We start from the raw sequence: 24602 nt of genomic DNA on the forward strand, positions 1-24602 counted from the left end.
TCCATTTACAGTTGAGTTATAAAGTTTCCATTGGAAATAAATTTAAGTTAAAAAAGAAACTGAGTTGACTTAAAGAGAAATGGGAGATAAACGATAAAAAATATATATGTCATAAATACACAGAAAAAGGATTTGGAACATGGAAGGGTGACTGCTGTAGACATCAGATGTCTTGCTCCTCAGTCCCCAACCTGGATAGCTTTCAGGAAGGCAAATGTTCCTGAACATTTTAGGAAGATTGGGGGACTGTCTACCACAGAGTACTGGGTGTCCTGTGAGACAAAACTCTACACTTAGATACCTGTGTTCCAAGATTATATGATCCATAAAGTGGATTATACAGACTATAAGACCCATAAAACTTATGCTCAAAAGAGAGATGAGTAAGGACAAGGAAGAGTTGATCACATCAGCTCAGTCTGATTCTGCTGACAAAATAAGCTCCAAGGAAATTGCATGTGTCTCAGAATTGTGGGTAAAGGATTCTGGATCTTAAGGATAACATGGATTTTTAAATTAATTCATTCACTTTACCTTCCAATAGTAGCCCCTCCCTCTCTCCTCTTGGTCCCCCACCCTCCTTCTTCCTTCCCCATATCCCTTCAAGCCTAACCCTCAGAAAAAGCGAGTGCACCCCCATCCCATCCCAGTCCTTCAAGTCTCATCAGGACTGAGCACATTCTTTACCACAGTGGCTTGGCAAGGCAGCCCCACAAGGAGGAAGTGATTGAAAACATGCAAGAAAGTCTTTGCCCACTCCCCTTACTAGAAGACCCATATGAAGACTAAGCTGCCCATCAGCTACATATATGTAGTGGGCGAGGTCCACTGTATGCATGGTCCTTGGTTAGTGGATAACACAGATATTAATACACTACTGAACGTTAATGTCACTGAACTAGATATATGTGTTACCTAGTTGATCTGTATCAGTTACTAACAATGACCCAAAGAGTTATTTGGGATCTGTCATATTTGTTCCTTTCTCTCTTGCTATGACAAAAGCAACGTGTAAGAGAAGGGGTTGCATCAGCTCACGGTTTTAAAATAATAACAGCCCATTGTGGTGGGAGATCACGACTCAGGAGCTTGAGGCAGTTGGCCACACTGCACTCAAAGTCAGGAGCAATGAAGACTGCTGTTTGGCTCTTCTTTTTATTCTACCTGGGACTCCCATCCTTGAAATGAAGCCAGCCAAACTCCGGTGAGTCATCCCACATCATTAGCCTAATGTAGATAGCCCCTTTACAGACATGCCTAGGAGTTTGTTTTGTGATAATTCTAAATTCCATCCACTTGACAGTTAGCTACTATACGTGTCAAGTTTCACAGCTGATACCACCCTGGAGCTTACAGAAGCTAGGCAGATGGAAAAGGAATATGGAGGTGGCCAGGAGCTCACATCTCACTCCCCCATTCCACCCAAGGCCTGTTGAGGACCCACACTCTGCTTGGATATTCTCACATTAGCAACACAAGGTCAGGCAGAAATAACACTATTTCTGGTGGCACCAGGAGCCACTGTCCAATCAGAGCCCAAGAAATACATTGTGATGCCATTCATACCTCAGCATGTCCTGGTCACCCTAGTACAAGGCAGGAATTTCTTCACAATGTGTTGTCTTTGGCCTTCTCGTCTTCTCCCTCATCACCTAGCAGCAGGCTCTCTATGGCCTTATTCTTCCTTGTAGTTGGAGTTTACTAAATATATAAACCCTGTACCAGACAGTTCTCAGCAAGGCTTTTGTCTCACTGTGTAGACCAGGCTGTTCTAGAACTCACAGAGATCCACCTGCCTCTGCCTCTCAAGTGCTGGAATTACAGATGTGCCCCACCATGGCCAGCTGAACACTTTTTTATACATTATCTCTGGCTTTTGAAGAGTTTTAAATTTGAAAAAAAATATATAGTGAAGTGCATCTTCAAAAGTAAATGCACTATAATATCTATAGATCACTTTAAAAAATATATCATGTAAAAAAGCATAATCCCCACCATTCTGCCATTCTGTCATTCCCCACAACCAACAGAGGTAAGTACCAGTGGAAAGGATGCACTCAGCATCTTCCTATGTACTCTGAGACGTAGGTATGTCTAAGTCAATATACCCACAATGAGTATCCACTATAGCATGGCCCTTTTACGATCGCCCAGGTAGGGTAGCACACTGCTCAGTTCCTGAGACTACTATTTCCATAAACTGCAGTATTCACATTTTTTTTCTTTTTGCTAACAACGGGATCTCTGTATGGAACTTCCATATAGAGCCATGACTATTTATTTTTCTTTTCATTTAACCTGTACCACTGTTTTACCTGCATGTGCCTGTGTACCACATGCATGCCTGGTGCCTGTGGAGACCAGAAGAGAACATAGGATCCCCCTGGAACTGGAGTTACAGCAGTTGTTAGCCAGCAACTTGATTCCTTTGAAAAAGCAGACAGTGCTCTTAACCTGTAACCCATCTCTCCAGCTCCCTAGAGCTGTGACAAAGTTAATGTAAGAATTTTTCCTGTTCATTTGTATAGTCAAAACTTTGTCATTGCCTGTGATTGATACCTGATGGTTCATAGAACGGACATGCCTTGGCAAGTCTACCCCTTCGCTGCTGAGGGTGCTATGAGATGCCTCCTCAGTCTTCAGTCTTGCACAACTCCTTTAATAGTAGTAGTGCTTTGTTCATGTTAGGCAGAGTATATAAGTGTTGAAAGAGGTGTAGGAAGCCTTACAAGTATGTGCAGCCAGTGAGTGACAGGTCCTGGATGGCGGCGTCCCAGGTCACTCTGACCTTCGGTTTATGTAAAGCCTTGGATAATAAGGGGAATCTCAGAAACAAGTTCTTCAACTTGATAGGCATCTGTTATGGAGATAAATGTTGATACATGAATGGAAGGGTCTCCTTTCCAAGGAAAAGCACAGGGAAAAAGAAAACCAGCTTTTATTTAGCACCTATCATGTATCCAGCCCCTTCACACATGCTTTCTCTCTGTCTTTTATTCTCTTCTTAAAGAGTCAAATGAAAAAAATTAAATTTGTCAGAAAGACACTAGTACCCTTGTCCCCATAAGCTCACAGCTGCCTTATAACACCTGAAGTGATAGTGGGGCCACACACACACACACACAGAGAGAGAGAGACACACACAGACAGAGACAGACAGACAGACAGACAGAGAGACGAGGGCTGGGGCTGAAGTAGGAGATGCCATTCCCTACTGTGGGATGAGGCCAGGGTTTCTCACAGTGAAGGAGAGAGAGAAATCCTTGGGCAGGTAAAGCAGATTTCATTGATAGTAGCCTCAGGCCACTGATGATCACAGAGATACATTCCCTGTTCTCTCCACCGCTGCTGATGACCTTTAACTGCAAGCTCCAGCATACAGCCCATCCAGAAGGAGAGGCGGGTTGCTCACATCCTTAGAGCCCATGGCAGCCAGTGGCAACACTGGCAGCCGAGTGGAATAGTGGTGAGCATGCTGGGAATTTGACCATTCTCCTCCCTGGGTGAGATAAAGTCTAGGGAGTGAGCAGGGCTTGAATGCTACCAAACAAACAAACAAAAAAAATCTATAGCCCCGAGAGAGGGAAGTGGCAAGAAGGTGAGCTGGAAAACCAGGCTCAAGAGTCCTGAGCAGAGAAGAAAAGCTTAAAAACATAGACTTGTAAGAAATACTCAATACTGATGCATCTATTAGTGTTCACTTGTTATATAACAGTCTACTGCATGCCATGCCAGGAAGAGGGCAGTGAGCAAGATAGAGATGTTCTTTTGAAATTTACACTAAGTGGAATCAACAGACATAATGAAACCCTAATTAATTATTTATAATATGCCCCTGAAAGAGAAGCATAGGGTGCTGTGGGAACAAATAATCAAACACCATCAGCCCAAGGATATGATGGCAAGGTCTTACTTAGTACAAGTAGAAATTAATTGAATTTGGGACATGCGGGGAGGGACGCTGCAAGCAGACTATGTGTGTAAGGGCTCTGGACACATGAGAGGAGCGAAGGCTGTAGCATTGGTAAGAAGGGTCTGGAAACCTTGGGGGCACCAGATCACAGATGCCCTTATAGGCCAGGCTAGGGATCCTTGCTACTACCCAACAAAGAGTCATCTGGTCTAAAATTCCCTCTGGTCCACGCGCATGATAGACAGGCATGCATGAGGTTGCCACTCTGCGCCAAGGTGCTTAGACCTAGAGGAGCTCAAGCTAGTGGTGAAGTTATAGCATACAAGGCAGGAAAGACAAGTGGTTAGCGTCCTCACACATGATGGCAAGCTTTGGAGAGAAAGTCACTAGACACACTTAAGGAAGACCACCACTTCAATGCTGCATGAAGAGCCAAGAGACAGCGGCCCAGGTAGAGATATGCAAAGGCCTAGAAGCCATAGATAGGTGTTCATTAGCACACAGTCATGTGCACACATGGATACCATAGGGTCATCACAGTGCCTGAATTCTTAAAATATATGTGCACGCACCTCGGATAACTCTGGAGGCCCCCTCCACCCTTGTCCACGCCTTGTCGTCGGCACAGAGTCCACTCAATATAGCCCTTTAGCACCTCTCCTCAATACTAAGAAACACTCGGGGAGGCAGCTGAGGAGATGGCTTAGTTGGCAAAGCACTCGCCACACAAGAGTGAGGACCTGAGCTCATTTCCCCAGCAGCAACATAGGAAGCCAGACATGCCTGTACATACTTGCTGTCCCTACTTCGAGGAGACAGAAACAGGAGGAAGCTTGGACCTCGCTGGTCAGCCAGCCTAGCTGGATCAGTGTGTTCCAAGCTCAGTGAGAGATTCTGTCCCCCAAAATATAAGGTAAAGAATTATTGAGGAAGGTACCTGATGTTGACCTCTGGCCTCTACACTTACACAAACGCGCACACGCTCGCGCACGCACACACACACGCACACACACTGGCTCATAGTGGTGCACACCTATGATCCCAGCACTCATGAAGCTGAGGCAGGAGGATTGTGACTTTTGGAGACAATCTGGGATATATTTCATGACCCTGTCTAAAAAACAGAAAACAAAGAGATAGTCTGGGGTCAATCGGGAAGGAAACCGGGATTTTGGAGGGGAGATCTCGTCTTCTCTATCCTGCCTCAGACACTGAATTCAGACCCCTGGGAAAGCCCTGGGGTGTCCACGTAGTTCAGAAGGAAGGCAATCAGGTCTTTACATCACTGAATGAAACCCCAGTGTGGTGTTTGCTCAAAACACCAGAACTATTCCTGGATGTCAGGTGCAGTTAATGGTTGCTGTGGCAACCACCCATGCTTAATGAATAGAGGAGAGTAAAAGATGCCACGTAAATGTCAGGGCCCCAATGGATGCGCTGGCTCTGGAGAGCCAGCCTGTTAGTGCTGGACAGAGCTGACCAGCGAAGGTTGAAATGAGCAGCCCAGGGTAGCTGGAGATTAATCCAGGAGCCTCGGTTCCTTTTCTCAGTTTAGCATGACCAGAATGGCACAAAATATAAAATTAAATTAAATTAAAATAGTGTGACTCTTTATACACAGCTAAACCCGGGCTCCGGTTTGGGGGTTTATTCTGCGCATGTTTATAGAACTTGCAGGGGTGGCAATCCAAGTGCACGTCACTCAGGAACTAAGAAACAGCACTTAAAAGATTCTTCTGGATTTTTTTCTTTAATGAAGAAAGTGTCAAATTGGGGTTTAAAAATACTATTTTGAACTCCAAGCCTCCACATGCCATATTGTCTTTGGGCCATATGTGTGCTACTTATAAAAGGTGGAAAGAAGGCGGGGGAACAGAAGGAATGGCTCAATCAGTAAAGTGCCTGCTTGGCAAGTGTGAGGACAGGGGTTCAAATCCCCAGTACTCCTACAGCAAGCAGGGCACGACAGAGAGCCTGTAACCCCAGCCCTGGACAGACAAGAGCAGGAGGAGCTTGCTGACCAGACTGTGAGCAATAAAGACTGAACCCCACAGGCCAGACAAGCTAGCAACAGGGGTTCAGTACTCAGGATTCTCCCTGACTGTGCTATTTCACTGTTGGAAGATTTGGGTCATCTTACCTTGTTTGGTGCTGCTGGAAGAGATCCTGAGGCTCTGTGGTTTATAAAGAAAGGTGTTTTAGTTCTTACAGCTAGGGGCTAGGAAGTCCAAGGTCAAGGAGCCAACTCTGCTGAGAACCTCCTTCTCATGACGAAAGTCAGGTGACAGTATGCGTGTGTGCATGCATGAGTGTGTATACGTGCAAACACATACAAAGGCCATGACAACAACAGCAATCCACTTCTGAGGACAGAGTCTTTAGACCTCAGTTGCCTCTTAAGGTCTCATTTCTCCACACTTGAACTGGGGCTTAGGCTTCCACTGTGTGAACAAACAGTGGGGGACACATTTGAACCACACACAGCACTAGTCTTGAACGGCCTCTGCCTCAAACCTTCAAAAAGAGTCTCTCTCTTCCCACCAACCCCCCCACCAAGCACATTGTACATAGTTCACATGTGAGATGGCCCCCCATAGGCTTGTGTGTATGAGCACTTGGTCCCCAGTTGGTAGCCCTCTTTGAGAATGCTGTGAAACTTTCAGGAGGTAGCGCCTCCTGCTGGAGGAAGTGGGTCACTGAGGGATGTGCTTTGAGGTTTCGTATCTTGGCCCGCTTTCTGTTCGCTCTGCTTTTGGGATATTGGTGTGACTGACCACCCACACATGCCTCCATGCCTTTTTGTCATGATGGACAGTGTCACTTCCCCTTTTATGTCACTTCTTCTGAGGAATTCTGTCACAGCAGCAAGTAACTAACATATCTACCTTGTGCATCTCAGCCTCTCAGACACTTGAGGCACAGTTCTTTGCAGATATGGTGACATGCCAGGGAGGCCACTTGGCTATTAAAGAAGCACCTTCTTGGGGTCAGAGCCTGGTTCTTAGACCCTACTACTCAGCGGAACCCTACAGGGAGCTGCTGCAAAGCAGAGGTTCTTAGAGACCTTAGCCAAGGGAGGCCCGAGGACACATTTCACATTTTAAGCAACATTCCAGGTGAATCTCACACAAATGGCTCCGGCGTTGCCCCACTGGAAGAGACACGGGCCTGTGTGCAAGAAGCCAAGATAAAGGAGCCACATCCATGACTCTTGACTTCTCTCAACCCCTTGCTCCAGAGCCCTCGCCTCTGTGGGCTGCAGAGGGAACGAGTTCTGTGCACTTCCAGTGCCCACGGGGACAGGGTGACAAATACTGGGGCTCTAAACAGTCAGTGGTTGTGTAAGCACCGCAACCCCACTGGGGTTCAAGCCTTCGAGTAACAATACGAAACCAGTAGATAAACGGGACCAACATGCACCAGATTTCCCCTGTGACTTTTATTTTGTTCCTTGTAAATGTCAACAGTCAAATAACTTTCAGTTTTCATTCTTTCTCCACAAAACAGACCATTGAACAATTCCGCTGTCTCACTGGTTACACAAACCATGGAGCCCATGGAATCATGGGTACTGTGCTGGGTGGCAGGATGCACAGGTCCAGAGTGAATCTGGGCCCTGGCCCAGACCTGGACTTGGGGAGGGCTGGCCTCTTGGCCTTGTGCCTAGGGATGGTTGGATCCTGGGCTCTGAGGTAAGCTAGTTATTTTGTTCTTTCTTCAATTGTCCTCCTAATTAAGGGCAAGAGGAAACATTATACCACAAACTTTCTAAACCCACCCAATTGACCGATTGTGCCAAGAACTTAATGCCAGGCTCCTTAAAAATAAAGCAAACTGTTTTATTGTGTGCAGGAGACAAGTGGCAGCAAAAGCCCATCCTCTCTCACTAAATTCCCCATCTGAGGTCAAAGACCTTCTGTGGGCCTTCTCTCTTTCGCATGGAAGACACTTCCCTCATATCTATCATCCCAGGCACAGATCCCTTTTGTCATTAAAAGCTGCCTTTTTATAGAATCCTCCCTTGTCTACCCAGCTTCATGAGCACCCTTCACAACCCACCCAGTCACTCCCTCAGCAGTGTTTATTGCAGGAATTTGTTGCTTTCAGTCACTGACAAACTCCAAAGTGTCGGCCCCACTCTTCATGGGATGCAGCCGCCTCCAAAGACATCTGTGAAACAAGAGAACGGCTCAGGATGTGCACCAACAGCGAGGCAAGAAGCATCTCTGCTAAGCCAGAGATGTTTATTTCTCATTAACTTTCTCAGGCTCCTGATCCTCTTATTAGAGGCAATAATTCATCACTGCTATACCCCAAGTGCTTCATCTTGCTCAAAGAGACCAGGCTTAGTTCAGGGTCCTCGTTATCCAGGAATTCATTATCTAAATCTGTGCATATGGACAGGCGAGTGAACTCGGCCTAAATATGAATATATGTGTTAATGACCCAACCACTTGCAAAAGCAGCCTCTGCTCACAGGCTCTATCCTACCCCCCACCTCCACCCCACCCCCACCCATGTAACACCCCCAGGCTCTGTCTGGCAGCTTTCTGTATGATTGCCAGCTCTTGTCAACATGAGACAGTGCAAAGCAAATAGAAGGTCGGAATGTAATGTGCCAGCTAAGGAGAAGCAGAGCCTGCCTCAGGACACAGCTAACAAGGGGAGAGGGGGGAACTGACAAGGGTGATAACATGATAGACATCCCATGATTTGAATATCAAAAGATTAACAGAAGCCCTTGGGAAAACTGATGATGAGCTAACATAATTTTTTTTTTTTTTTTTTACAAAATTGACCCAGTTTATGATTCGGCTGTGAAAATCAAACTTTACAATCCTGCCATAAGGGATTTCTTATAGGACCACCGTGCAGCTTTATCAGAAAAATGAGGTCTCTCCACCCACCCCCAAAGTCAACGTGATGATTTTTTTTTTTGTTTATCTTATACCATACTTAGAAAAGATCAGGGCCGGGCGTGGTGGCGCACACCTTTAATCCCAGCACTCAGGAGGCAGAGGCAGGCGGATCGCTGTGAGTTCGAGGCCAGCCTGGTCTACAAAGTGAGTCCAGGATAGTCAAGGCTACACAGAGAAACCCTGTCTTGAAAAACCAAAAAAAAAAAAAAAAAAAAAAAAAAAAAAAAAAAAAAAGATCAATTGAAACAAACATTTTTATAAATCATTTCAAGTCCTAAATGTAATTGGCAGCAAGCATATCTTTGCCTTTCATTGTTTCCTGTGAAAAAAGTGTCTTCCCAAGGGTTACTCTGAGGACCATGCCTCTTGACCTAGCTACAATTAGAGCCACCATGGACACTCAGAAACTCTGTATGTCCCAGTGTCATTAAGTAAGAGCTTCCGTGGGTGGATTTCATCCTTGTCTTTAGACAATACAGATGTGTTCTAACACAAGCACTCTTATTAGCAAGAGCTTACTTTTACCTTCTTAGCCCAAATGCCCCTGGGGCATCAAAGAACTTGACCTCTGTTCTTCCCAATATCTCAAGACAAACCTATTGCAACGGGGATGCATCTGAAGATGTAGATTGCTGGACCCAGAATGCTGGTTGCTCCATAACTGTAGCCTTGCGTTCTAAACTGGGCTTTAGGGGTCTGGAATTTGAGCACACTGGCTGGATTTGTGGCTGAGATAGTAACCAAGTTTCAGTTACTATGTTGGTTCTGTTTGTGGGCTGGTTCTGGGTATGGAGCTTGGCTTTGTAGACTGGTAAGGGCACCAATCTTCATTCTGAACATGGGGTGCCTACCCAGAGCTCGCTTGACACAATGGCCCTTTGTGAGGTTGTATGAAAGCACAGCCATGCAAAGTCTGCCTAAGGACCACCAGTGTAGCTGCTGATCGTCCCATGGAGATAGGTGGAAACGACCCTGTCTACAAGATGAATCAAAGGCCTTGACGGCATCCTGTCCTTCTGCTGGAGGGGAATCTGCCCCTGGGCCATGGTTTGGTTGGGAAGTATTACCTGAGGATCGCCTGCATTGAAGGCATTGTGGTCCCCCATGCAACAGTGTTCAGAGGCTCATGAGAGCTCAATATCATCAGGAATTAATCAACTGATGGATTCATAGCTGAATGGACTATTGGGTGGGCGGAAACTATGGGAGTTGAAGCCCAGTTGAGGAAATGTGTCTTTGTATCTCATCCTACCTCTCTTGGTCTCTTCTCGTGTCCTACTTCCTGGCTACCTTTGCAGTGCCGCGTGTTCCTTGTCTCATCACAATGGCCTACGGACAACAGAGCAATCTAACCACAGACTGTAACCTCTGAGCTCGTGATCCAGAACAAACCTTTCTTCCTATAAAGTTGATTATCCCCAGGTAGTTTGTCATAGCTGCAGTTGACCCTGTCTCCTTCAGGACCGCAAGCCTGGAAAAGTTAAGACCAAAAGCACTGGGTTTAGGGAGATGGCTGAGTGGATAAAGTGTTTGCTGTGCAAGAGTGAGGACCTGAGTTCAGATACCCAGCACCCACAAAAAAAAAAAAAAAAAAGTCAGGCTAGGAAGCATATACCTGTAATCCCAGTGCTGGCAAAAGAAGAGGTTGGTAAAACCAGGAGAACCCCTGGGACTGACTAGCCAGCTATGTGTATGTACACCCATACACACAAATACACAGACACACAGGCACATGCACACATACACACTGAAGAGCTATTTTTAAGACCTCTCTCCTTTCCAAAAAACAAAAAAACAAAAACAAAATTCTATGTAGCCCTCAGCTGCACTTGACAGAGCAGATTGTCCCGGCCAATCTTTCTGGAGGGTGACAAGCTCCTTGGGCGTCCAGCCTAAGTTACCTCCACACAGTACATACATATGCATGCATGCACCCACACACACAGATCTGCATAAATATCCATGCAACTGCAGAGGATGGAAGAGAACCCTGGTTTCCTTTCTAGGCCCAAAATAAAGATGACATTATTAGCAGTTGTTCCCTCTAACCTAAGTGCCCAGTGCTGTGGATTAAGAGAGTTTTACTAAGAGCTGAGATCTGGGATTAATCAGATCTTAATTTTCTCTGTCTTGAAAATCATTAGTTGAATTAACACATACTTGCACAAATCCCATTGAAAGTGCTTGCCAAGCACTGGGGACTCAGCTCAGCAAGTGGAGTGCTCACTGATATGCACAAGGCCTTAGGCTTGACTCCAGAATATCATGAAGGAGTTATGGTGGTGCACGCCCATAATCCCACCGCCCAGAGACAAAGCAGGAGCATCAGAAATTCATCCACTGGCAAGGCCATCCTTGACTGCAGAGAATATTTGAGGCCAGCCTGGAATATATGATATCTGTCTCAAAAATAAATGAACGAATGAAGCATTTGACAAATATTGACTTCACATTAAAGAGCTCAATAAATGTTAGTACTGTTCACAGTTTAGGAAGGGTGAGAGTGAGCTGTGAATAAGGCAAGTAACCACTGATGTGTAATAGAAGCAGGATCCAACCCCAATAAGCCACGCTTACCACCTCTTCATGTTACCTAGAGTAATGCTTGCTGGGCAAGGTTGGGAGAGACACCCAGACAGCATCCATCAGGTACCTGGCAGATCATGTCCCTGTAACAGTGGAGGCTGCAATGAGTTCTTTGGGGCACAGGGTAGTACATGTACATGTGGAAAACAGAGGTCAACATCGGCTGTCTTCGTCAGTCAGTCATTTTCCCCTTATTCTTTTGACTTACAAGTTGGCTAGGCTGGCCGGCCAGTGAGCCTGGGGATCTTCTCATCTCTGTCTCCTCAATGCTTGAATTGCAATCTTTTTATGAGGACTCCAGTGATCAAACTCAAGCCTTTAGGTGTGCAAAGTATGTGTTGCTGGGTACTATGACAAGAAGCCCGATAAGGAGCAACTTAAGGAAGGACAGGTGTGTTTTGGCTCACAGTTTTGAGGATACACAGTCCGTCCCCGTAGGGAAGGCATGACAACAGAAGTGTTAGGCAACTACTTACACTGCACCCACGGTCAAGAGTCTTCTCTGTCTGTGATTCCAGCTGGAGCATTGTGCTGCCCAAGTTTAGGGTGGGTCCTCCCACCTCTGTTAACCCAATCTAGCAACTTCCTCACAGGCGTGCCCAGAGGTTTGTCTCCTAGGTGATTTTGTCAGGCTGACAAACAATATGAATTTTTGTTCCCTCACTAAACACAGAATTATCATCATACCAAGCATGTGGAATCATGGTAGAACACTTGCTTCATGCTATCCCCATGACATAAAAAAGCAATTATTTTCAATAAAACAAGTTGTGCTGGATAGTTTCATATCAACTTGACACAAGCTAGAGTTCCCTGAAACAAGTGAATAACAGCTGAGAAGATGCCTCTATGTGATCTGACTTTAGGATTGATTGATGGGGGAGGGTCCAGCCTATTGTGGGTGGTACCATCCCTGAGCTGGAAGTCATAGGTTCTATAAGAAATCAGGCTGAGCAAGCCATGATGTGCACCCTCCATGGCCTCTGAATTAGCTCCTTCCTCCAGGTTCCTGCCCTGCTTGAGTTCCCACCCTGACTTCCTTCAGTGATGAACAGTGATGTGGACGGGTGAGCCAAATTAACCCTTTCCTCCCCAAGTTGCTTTGGTCTTGGTGTTTCATCACAGCAATAGTAACCCTGAGACATGAATGGGACTGGAAACCATTGCGTTAAGCCAGATGAGCCACACTCAGAAAGAGAAATGGCACAAGTTCTCTTATATGGGAGAAGGAAAGGGAGCACCAGACAGAAAAAGAAGAATTGAGGTAGGGAAATAGACTTTGACTAGTTGTGTGTCTCAGCGTTAACCACTGTCCACTGCTTCTGAAGTGAGGGGTGGGCACTGCACAAATCTACAAGTAAAAGGATGTGTGTGCAGAAAGCAGCTTGACTGCCGTGCCCATTTATCAAAATACAGTCATCTTGTTCACACTGTGACAGGTCTAAAGATTGTCACTGAGGATGTCAGGTCTGGGGACCAGCATCCTTTCTGTCTTGACCACCAGGGAATCTTCAGAACCTGACACCAATCTTTGTAGCCCAGTTCTCATACACAGCCCCTCCCCAGATTCCACTACCTCTCTCATTCTCTCTCACCCATGCACTCTCGGTCTCCTCTGAAGACCACCCTCCGCTGACCCCATATCACCCGCAGTGACTCTGAACTCCCAGGCAAGCTTTCCCTCTTGGATAATGTCCTCAGTGCACCAGATACCCCTCTGCTGGAAGAAACCACCCCCTCTGATTAGCTTCTCATTACCCTTCAGATTTCAACTTAGGATTTCGCTCAGCATTCAGTTAACAAAGATCATTTTCACTGAGTTACCAGGGAGATCATTTTTGGTGTGTGTGAGGTTGCTTACGCTGAATCCTTTCTATACTGTTTGAACCATATGTCACATATGTTATTTTAATTTAACAGAGATTATCTAAATATGACATAATAGGCTGCTTACTTTTAGGACATTTTATGCATTTAAGAATTGTTCTAATAATTTCTCAATGTGAGTACCACAAGGACTTAATTATTATAGCTTTGTTGAATGGCTTAATATCTTGTTTTTTTTTTTTTTTTTTTTTTTAAAAACACCTTTCTGAGCCCTTTCATTCATTCATTCTAACTTTTTTCCTGAGAAAATTGCTTTCAGCTTTCTGAATAGACCACTTCTGTCACCTTGGAGAAATGGTGCCTTTATTCTATTTTCCCACATTGATCATAGCTCGGTCTTTGTGCTGAGTGGAGCCCATGGAGCTGTGGTAACTAACAGAGACCGTGACAAGCATGCTTCTCCCGTTCTTGACTTTAGTGGGACTGCTTCCGGGATCTGCCCTTTAAGAGGTGTGATGGTCTGAGAAGACGGTCTTCCTTCCATGAAGGGACCAATTCCACTGTCTCAGCCAAAGTCAAACTACTGGAGTAACCTTCTCTTCCCAGATTGAAACATTAATCTCCATACAGCCAGTCTCTACCACGAGACCTCACCACCTCAATAAATCTCTCCCTTCCATTCCAATGTTCTTCCCAGGAGCCTGTGGTCTGCTGGATCTCACACCCCAGGTCCTCCAGCTGCCTGGGTACTGGAGTCCCCTTACCTCTCACCCTCAGCCACCAGATCAGGCCCAGACCAACAACCATAGCCCTCCTCTGTGTTCACCTCACCCCCCTTGCAGCACTTCTGCCTCTGCCTCTGCTTGAAGCCGAGCATTTGAGTTTGTTCCCTGACAATCTGAATGTTTTTTCAAAAGCTCTCTAGGTTCCACTTGTCTGCAGCATGTCAATAAACCACATCCAGCCTTTTTCTTTCTTTTTTTAAAAAAGACTTATTAATACAGTACTGTGCATGGTAGTATTGCCAGGGCTGGTAAGACTCAGAGCCCAGGCAAGCAGTCTTAACAAGCTATGCTCGGCCAGCTGTACTCAATAGGCCATTACAGAGACAAATAATAGTACAAAACAGAGAAAGAACTATCCAGAAGAGGTCCAATGGCCCTCCCCAGTCTGCCTCTGGGGCCCTGACAAGAGCTTTAGGCTTAACAGGAGGATAAGATCTGCATATCTGAGCAGCCTGGTCAAAACATAGTCCCCACCACCACTGACCTATCCTGCGTCAGCTCCAGGCTCTCCTGCCAGGTAGTCTCACAACTTACCAGAAGTGGACAAACTCTTTTAAGGAGACAACGTCCTCCTCTGCTGGCACCAATGTCCAGCCTTGTCCTTCTCCTAGCAGGAGACTCATGCCAATTCCATTTTCTCGGGGTCCATTGTCTCAATAGTCTCATAACTAAAAGGAGGAATACAGGTGTCTCTCCTTAAAATACCTTTATTCTTAACACCAATGGTTTTTAAAGCACATACCTGTAATTCTAGCACTCAGAAGGCTGAGGCAGGAGGATCACAAGTTCAAGGCCAGCCTGACTACATGGTGAAAGTTTCAAAGTTTTTTTCTAATATGAGGGAAATATTCATAAGAAAATGTAAGTAAAGAATATATGATCCCAGCCCTGTTGAATCATCTTGTGTGAAGCACAGGAGGATAAAAAAGCATGGAAGGGATATAAAAATGTTAGCTGGGAGTTATTTCTGGGAGCTAGCAGTATGCTGCTGATGCACATGGCCAAGTTCACTTTACAACAAGCACTTGACTCAGGGTGCCAACAGCGTCACGATCAGTGTGGGGAGTCTTCCTTGGGGAAATCCTCAACACCCTTCCCTTTCATAATGCTTTGCTTTTGAAAATCACACCATGTCACCAATCTGTCTCTTTTCATCCTAAAATATTTACCAAAACCAATGATAGTAATTGGTCTGATTTATTGAGTCCTTACTGCGTGCCAGGAAGTGTACTAACTGCTTTCTGCATTTGCCTGATTGAAAGTTGTGTGAGGAGGGTGCTGAGAGCAGCCCTGGGTGCTGAAGAACCTGTGACTGCACCAGTTCAAGTGCAGAACAGCTCTGTGGCGTCACTCCTTTCAGCTCCCTGAAGGCCGGAGAGGCAAATCACCGAGAACTATGACTAGTGAATGGTTGACACCATTGATACCAAGACGTGTCTCCAAAGACAGGCCTATTACTATGTTTCATTCAGAGACAGTAGGATTTATATGTCTGCAAAGACATAGGGAAATCAGGGCAACTGGGGGTTCTGGCCAACTGGTGAACTCCTGCCCAGGCTAAAGAATGCTGTTGATGTCTGACTACAGAGATTGGGTGTCACACAACTAATGAGGTGACAATATGATTTTCATGTGAAATACGCTCAGTTTTAAATAGCAGCAAACATATCTAATTTTTAATAGAGAACAATGGGCAACTAAACGATACAGGTTAAAAGAAAGCAAATGAACAAAAATCACCACACAAAACAGTTTTTGACTCAAGTTTCTGAAAGGCTCACTGGGCCAGGGAGATGGACCAGCAGGTAAGAGGACCTGCTGCATATGCCTGAGGAGCCCCAGGTGAGTCCCCATCACACACACAGGACTCAGCATGGCCACATGCACCTGTCACCCAGTGCTGAGGGGACAGCAGATACAGGGAGGTCACTGGGGCTTGCTGGCCTCCAGCCTGGGTCCAGGGTCAGTGCCAAATCCTGTCTGAAGGGAATAAGGTGGAGACTAGGACACCTGATATTCTTCTCTGGATTTCACATAGGCATACACAAGCACACACACACACACACACACACACACAACACACAACACACATACAGGTGCATGCACACACACACAGGAGCAGACACATACATACACACATGCTCACACAGGTGCATACACACACAGGAGCACACACATATATACACACATACACACACACACACCCCACATACTCACACAGGTGCATACACACACAGGAGCACAACACACACGCACACACACACCACATACTCACACAGGTGCATACACACACAGGAGCACACACATACACACACACGCACACACATACACTCATATACCCTACACCCTATGCAAGTCCAAACTTCTTTTAATTTACACTTTTCCCCTTAGAGGGCAGAAGTTATTGGACCATGGGGAGCTCAGCAGAATCTTTTCCATTTGTGCAGCAAGCACTTTATCCACTGAGCCATCTCCCTAGACCCACATACAGACACGTAACTTTTTTTAAAATAAAATAAAATAAAATCTTTTCTGTAAAGTGGACAGTAATTGAGAATACACATACATGCATGTGCAGGTTCACTTGCACTCACATGAGAGCACACATGCACACGCACACACACTTGTACACACTGAAAACCTGGCTAGTGTGTTTCAGGAGCCACTGGTGTTAATGATTCCCGGTCCCGTCTTTTGCTGCCTTAATCATTAAAGCAGCCTGTACCGTGTCAAATGCAGGCATCCCTGCACTAAGCCCCAGAGTGACCCTGGGTGGTCTGTTTTAGGAGAGTCCACATTCTGCCTCCCCCTGAATTTTTTCCTGTGAAATCTTCTCTGAAATATATAAAACAGTTTACAGTGACGTGAGGTCACCCTCCAAGCCCCTTGCTCTACCCAGTGGCCGCCAGCCTATTTCATGGAAGAAGCAAAGCTTGTGGGGAAGCTGCTTGTACACCCCACTGCCACTGTTGATAGACAGGGATGACCCCAAAACTCAGTCATGGGCCAAAGCACTGTGCTCCCACTTCTAAGACCACTGAAGGAATGGAGAGTCACGACAGTGCTTAGGACTTTCAGCTTCAGAATCCATGAGACAGTACACCAGAGTGACAGTGTATTTGCCATGTCGTTGGCTAAATTTTCTAATCTTCAGCTTGCTTTGCCTGTACAATGGATCACAAAACAATGTGCTTTGAGAGCTCTAGAGTAGGAAGCATATAAGATGTGTAAAGTGGTCCATGGGATATAGTAAGTGTGCAACAGGTGTGCTTATTATGAAATTATCCAGCCAATTTGTGTTGGTGTGTGTGTGTGTGTGTGTGTGTGTGTGTGTGTGTGTCAGCTCATTTTTGAGCCAGCGTCTCTCAGTGAGTCCGAGCTTGCCAGCCCAGATGACCAACAAGGCCTAGGATCTGCCCTCACCCTAGCACTAAGGTGACAGATACATGATGCCACCCTTGATTTTTTTCCATGGGTGCTAGAGAAATAAGCTCAGGGCTCTACATTTGTGTAGCAAGCACTTTACCCACTGAGCCGTCTCCCTGGATCCAGTGCCAGCTTGCTAGCCATTGCTGAGACGAGATGCTTGAGCCCTGTGTTCCCTTTGGCTCACAGTTCAAAGGCTCCAGTATGCCACCAGCTGGACCCACTGCTTTCAGTAAGCTTGCGATGAGGCAGTGTGATGGCAGAGAAGGTTATTCATTTTATAGTACATTGGTTGCTATGGACAAGAAGAGAGAGGGATGGGGCTGAGGACAAGGTACAGCAGCCTTCAGGCACACATATGTCCAAAGACTCACTTCCTCCAACTGTACCCCATCTCTTACCAGGTCCAGAGCCCCTATGAAGTCTGTTCAGCTATAAACCATGAGAGGATTAATCCTCCAATAAATGCAGAGCCCCGTGATTCCATCTCCCTGAAGACTGATGCGTGGGTCTTTCAGGCACACGTTAAGACAATACACACTCAATAAACAGGAACACGAGAATGAAGCTCTGAAATACAATTGAGTAAAATTAGCATCTTTTTATTTTTTCAAAGTTAGGAGACATGTTATGGTTAGTTTTTCTTCCAAGAATTTCTTTGAGTCCTCTCCCCTGGCTCCTTCTTTGGATCTGAATCTACACTTTGCAAAGAATCAGAACCAAAGAGGTGGTCTACATATCTCATCACAATTACTGTGAAGTGCTGCTGTCTTGGGGCCTACTTCCAATCATGAGCAGTAAGGAGTTAAATAGATAGCACCCTTCGCATTACAAGATAATCATAGGAGCAAGAACAGTAGGCACAACAATGGAGGGTATTCATAGTCTAAAGGTGGCTCCTCACCTGCTAGGATGCCTTTGTGATCCTTGGTGCTTCATCAGAAATGTCAGTATTAACAGCCTTGCCTCACAGGGCGGTGGGCTCCATCCTTGTGCTTGGCCCACTGGAAACACTTTCATGTTAGTGTGTGAGTGTGCATGTGTGCACACGTTTATGGGTGCGGAGGCCAGTGGTCAATGTTGAGTGGCTTCTTCAATTACTTCTTCATTTCATTTCTTTTCTTTTTTTGAGACAGGGTACCACTATGTATTGCTAGCTATCCTGGCCTGGAACTAACTATGTAGAGCAAGATGGCCTCAGATTCACAGAGATCTGCCTGATTCTGCTTTTGGAGTGCTGAGATTAAAGGCATAGAACAGCATGCCCAGCCAACCTTTGCTTTTTAATTAGTGTGTATGTCCAAGCATGCATCTGCATACGTGTGCACACTTACTTGAATACCACAGAGCGTGTACAGAGGCCTGAGGACAACTTAGTGAAGTCTAGTCTCTCCTTCTACCTTTATGTGGGTTCTGGAAATTAAATGCAGATCATTGAAATTGTGTGGCTAAGAAGAGACTTGATACCCTATGAACATATACAGGAGGAAGAGGTCCCCCTCAGTCACAGTCATAGGGGAAGGGAGTAAGGGGAAAATGGGAGGGAGGAATGGGAGGATACAGGGATGGGATAACAATTTAGATGTAATATAAATAAATTAATAAAATATATTTTAAGATTTTTTTAAAAAAAGAAATTATGTGGCTAATATAATGTGCCCGTCTGCCAGTCCTCCACCCTACTTCTTGAGACAACATCTCTCACTAAACTAGGAGTTCACCAAGCCTCAGGGATGTTCCTGTCTCTTCCTCCCAGTACTTTCATTACAGGCAGACATCATCATCACCATCACCATCATCACCACCACCACCACCACCACCACCATCACCACCACCACCACCACCATCACCATCACTACCACCACCACCACCACCACCACCACCACCATCACCATACCACCACCACCACCACCATCACCACTACCACCATCACCATCACGACCACCACCACCACCACCATCACCATCACCACCACCACCATCACCATCACCACCACCATCACCACCACCACCACCACCATCACCACCACCATCACCATCACCACCACCACCACCACCATCACCATCACCACCACCATCACCACCACCACCACCACCATCACCACCACCACCATCACCATCACCACCACCACCATCACCATCACTACCACCACCACGACCACCATGACCACCACCACCACCACCACCATCACCATCACCACCACCACCACCACCATCACCACCACCACCACCACCACCATCACCACCACCACCACCATCACCACCACCACCATCACCATCACCATACTCAGCTTTGTATGTGGTTGCTGGGGATCTGAACTCCTCACAATTAGCAGTGAGTGCTTTGCCCTCTAAGCCATCTTTCCACCCCAGAGACAATAACTGGCAGCTATTACGGTTATATGCCAAACCTTCATAAGAATTATATATGCATATATATTTCATAGATGGCCCTTTCTCATTTTACAGTGACCTCCCTGAGAAGCAAGCCAGGCTCTGTCTGATTCCTCACCTCCCTCCTTTGCTCTCCACTACACTGCCCCTCAGCTCCCCTCCTCTGTCTTTGCAGACAGGGAAGAGGAAACACGAGCATAATTTCATGCTGTGCTGTGAGACATTCTGAATACTGTTTGTCATTTATAAGAACTGACAGAGTCATTAACTGCCCCAGAGATTGGTTAATTGGCTAGTTAATAAACACCCGCAATGATTAACAAACACACACAATGAGTTGAGTCAAGTTTATGCTGGAGAAAGAAAGCAAGCAAAATGCTGACAGTTTCTCTGTGGATAGGAGTGAGCCACACTGGCGGGGTGGGGGATGGGGCTTGGAGTGGGGTGGGGTGGGGAGAATAAGACTGTGATCTCACTAGGGAAGAGAGCAACAGCAAGCAATATCTGAACATGCAATATCAAAAGCAGCAGATTTCAGCCTCTTAGTTTTTATTGTATCTATTTATTATCTGTTGTCTTCATTGATATGTTAGCTGTGGGTCACTGTGACAAGTACCCAGGACAAACGTGTGTGTGTGTGTGTGTGTCTGTGTGTGTTAAGCAAGTACTCTACTACTGAGCTCCCTCCCTCCCCTTACTTTCTATTCTTAATTTGATGGAAGGTCTTGCTCAGTTTTCCAAGTGGTCCTTGAACTTGTCACATATTCCAGATAGGATTTGAACCTGCATCCTTACTGTTTCCACCTCCCGTGTAGTTGGAGCCACCAGTGTGTACCCCAATGCCTGGCAAAAATCAACTCTTAATGAAAAGAAATGTATTGGAGGACATTGATTCTGAGATTTCAGGGCATGGTTAATTGGTTCCGCTGTTTGGGGCTTTGCCTAATACAGAACATGGGTGGTTCGTGTTGGGTAGAATATAGGAGCGCAATGCTGCTTTCTTCATGGTAAAAAGAAAACAGAAAGACAAGGGCCTCACTCCTAAAATCACCTTCTAAGTCGTGCACCCAATGACCTAGCTTCCTCACTCTGGGCTTAAAAGTCCTAGCCCCTCCTGGCCATGGCAGAAAGGGTTTTGTCTGTGTGTCTGTGTGTGTGTCTGTGTGTGACTGAACTCTACTCTCGGCCCCAGGTCTATCTTTTAAGGCATGGGCCTCCCAAGGACATTCAAGATCCAAGCTACAGCAGCTGGTCTCTGTTTTGCACCTACTGCATCAGCTGTTGGGCCTCTGTGCACAGCTTCTGATGAGCAGGGAAGTATATGCAGCATGGAACTGCAGACCCAGCCTGGGTCCCAGTAACACTCTCCCCTGTCTCAAGGCTGTGTCTTTTTTCACAGGGGCTTTCCGAGGTGTGTGCAAGAAAATTGATCACTTCCCAGAAGACGCAGACTATGAACAGGATACAGCAGAATATCTTCTACGTAAGTTCCCCTACCCTTCCTGTCTCCCTCCCTGGGAGGAAGCAGAGGGCCCCCTGCCGTCACCTACTTACCTATGAGTGTGAGGTTCCTCATTATCCACCTCAAAGTATAGACATACTTTTCCCAAGGCTCTGATGTTGAAGTTTCTTTTATTTCGATGAGCTAGAAATAGAAAGGAAACAAAGAATTCAAAGGTTCTTTTTAGTCTCCTTAGAAGAAAATCTAAGGAATTTTCTTCAACTTAGTACAGTTTTCACCTTCCCAGTGGTGAGTTGAGGTGCTAATGGGCAAAGTGGTAACGGGTAAGGTGCTAATGGGTGAGGTCCCCAAGGGCAAGGCCTGGCATGATAAATACAAGCCAAAGATCACTTCTCCTTTCACGTCTCTGCAGTTCCAACCCTACTGGGACAGGGAAGTGTCTCTGCAGGAATTTTCCAAGGTCAATAACCTGGGTATGTCATGGGCTGTTCCAAGCACAGCACTCTAGAGCCAGTGCAATGTGGGGCTGGGATGTAATGGCCCAAGCTTTAACCCTATTTGGTCTCTTCCTAGTGACGTTAGTCCTGAGGCAAAATACTTCAATCTCTGAACTTTCTTCATCTGTTTTAAAATGGAAATTTTAATGTCCTCAGTCTGACAAGGTCACAAAAATTAAATAAAAGAATGTATATTACACTCAGCCCTGGACCAAACAGGCAATCATGAGGTGGTGTGTGTCAGCTCTGGCCTGTCACATGGGATTAGAAAAAGCAGTGTCGGATACAGATAGGCCTCACACTGGTCCAGGCACCGGAAGCTTGGCCTAGGATGCCAGTGTCATTTCAAGTTCAAGCACAAGGGAAATCCCAAAGTGTTTCCCAATTTGCTATTTAGGAATGTTAGGTTTAAGGTGATTTTTTTTAAAAATACTGAGGTTATAAATTAAACTTCCAAGAAATTGTCTTATTCAGGTTTTGTGACTCAGAGATCAACTATCTTGGGGCCAAAGGGGGTGGAATATGTCCTTAGAGTTCAATCTGCATTGGGAGTGGTGGTCGGGGAACAGGAGAGGGGAAGTAGGAGGGAAGAAAGAGGTGGGCTGGAGGGAGGGAGAAAAATCTAAAGTGTGAGGGATGGCGTGTGAACAGGACTCCCTCAAAGGACCATGCCTTTAAAGTCAATACCAATGGAATTTTCCCAGAATGCTCATTGTTTGTTTCCCTTTCCTACTTGGAAGACGCTGTTTTATACCTGCCCTAAGGGAGACTAATCAGAACTGTGGCTTTCACGCCACAACTCATAAAAGGGGTTTTAAATTCCTCGGAGAGCTTGGTTGGTTTTCTGACCATCTTCTCCCTCCTTCCGGAGCAGCAGCTTCACGGTAGCATTCGGGTTTCCTGCCAGGAGTTTTAGAGCTCGGTCTTTAGAGTCTCTTTTCCTGCAGCCGTAATGAGATACCCTGATTCAAAAGCAGTTCGGGCAAGAAGGATTTACCTTAGCTCACAGCTCAAGTGACAGTCCATCATCCTAGGGAAGTGAGCTGGTCATATCACATCCGTAATAGGCGCTTAGAGGGTGATGAAGGAACTCTGCGGCTCAGCCTGCTTTCTCCACTTACATTCTTAGACTTTGAGGGCCCGCTGCCATTTAAACCCCTGCATCTTAGTCCTATCCCTCTCTGCTGCCATGATGGCGAACCTGAGTCCGTGTAATTCATACAGAAGAGAAGCTTCTTTGGTTAACAGTTTTGGAAGCTAGGAAGCCCACGAGCATGGTGCTGGTGTCCGCCAAACCAATGGCAAGGGCTTTCTAGCTGCATCATCTCATGTGGCAGAGGACACCATATAGAAAGACAAGCAAATCTGTCAGCTCTAGTTTCCCTCCCTCTCCTTAAAGCCACCAACAGCTACATCGAAGCCCAACCCTTTGAAGTCATCTGATTCCAGTGACCTCCCAGAAGCCATGCTACAGATGCCATGAGCAGACTTTTAGATTAAGTCCCCAGCACAGGAACGTTGAGGGCCACAGTTAACCCGTAGCAGCGTAGAAGACTCACAAGTAAGGCCTAGGTCATATCAATGGAAGACTTCCCATAACATAGTATAAAGGGCAGCAAAGTCCAACTCTATGGCCAATGATGACACTACAGTCAAATCAGCTTACCTCTGACTCTCAAGACCTGAACTCAGTCCCTCAGAGCTTGGGTAGCAGATGTGGAAAAGGAAGATGGCTGTGGCCAAGGTTTGCAGACCTATTTAAATCTTGCTTGTGGGCAGGGGAAAGGCTGGCCACCAACAGGGTTGCCAAGTTGCTACTGTGTCATGTTGGAAACCGCCTCACCATTAGGAACATCGCACACGCGTGCGCACATGCGCGCGCACACACACACACACACACACACACACACACACACACACACACACACGACACTCTTTAGACCAGAGTAGAAAAATGACAAGTTTGTTTAGTATGCTGCAGGCGTGACAGTAAGAACAATTGCCTACATAAGATGCTGGGCTGCTTGGAGTGGGGTTGGGGTCCTTATTTGGAGCTACCCTCATTTATTTGGATAGGATATGGTAAGAAGTCCAATGCCCAATGCCCTGCCCTGAATTATCTACCATGCAAATGAGGGCAATTCTAATTGGTCAATGTTTACTCCTAGTCTGAGACAGCTTTACAGGAGGCAGAGGCATCTCTGAGGTGTGGGTTGCAGTTAACAGTTCATTCCCCCCGCCATTTGGCCAGAGGAAGCTCAGTTTCCTCCTGTCTTAGGAACACTCTGGAACAAGCAGGCTTTGAAGACCTGCTACCTTTCTGGTCTCGCTAATGGCCCTTCTTCCACACATAGCGATACTCACATGTTTCAAATACACTTCTGTGGCATATGTGTGTACCCTCTGCCACGGAGCTGTCTCCAGCCTTTACCTTTTTTCTCTTTTTTATTTTCTCTCTCTCTCTCTCTCTCTCTCTCTCTCTCTCTCTCTCTCTCTCTCTCTCTCTCTCTCTCTCTGTGTGTGTGTGTGTGTGTGTGTGTGTATGTGTGTGTGTGTGTGTGTGTGTGATGGGATCTCATTAATTCACCCTGGCTGGCCTTGACTAACCTTGTAATCCAATCAGGCCTTAAACTTGTGCTATGCTTTAGCCTCCTTGTTAGAATGCATAACAGGCCTACGCCACCAGGCCAGTCCAAATATACGCTTTTATAATCAACCTTACCACTTCCAGTGTTGGGAGCATGTCCTTGGGGCACATTTCAAAGGTTAATCATTTTTTTAATTAAAAAATTCT

The 24602-nt window shown here is 46.0% G+C and overlaps 1 protein-coding gene across 1 annotated transcript in view; it reads left to right on the forward strand.

Moving 5' to 3' along the window:
* The window catches only part of Cacng3 (calcium voltage-gated channel auxiliary subunit gamma 3), a 99064-nt gene that overhangs the window by 63264 nt on the left and 11198 nt on the right, over positions 1-24602 (forward strand). Inside the window, exon 2 of the mRNA XM_051145190.1 lies at positions 21249-21332. Coding sequence (XP_051001147.1) covers positions 21249-21332 — 84 coding nt within the window. The remainder of the gene's footprint in view (positions 1-21248; positions 21333-24602) is intronic.

Source organism: Acomys russatus, chromosome 5, assembly GCF_903995435.1.
Source record: "Acomys russatus chromosome 5, mAcoRus1.1, whole genome shotgun sequence".
NCBI classification, from domain to species: Eukaryota; Metazoa; Chordata; class Mammalia; order Rodentia; family Muridae; genus Acomys; species Acomys russatus.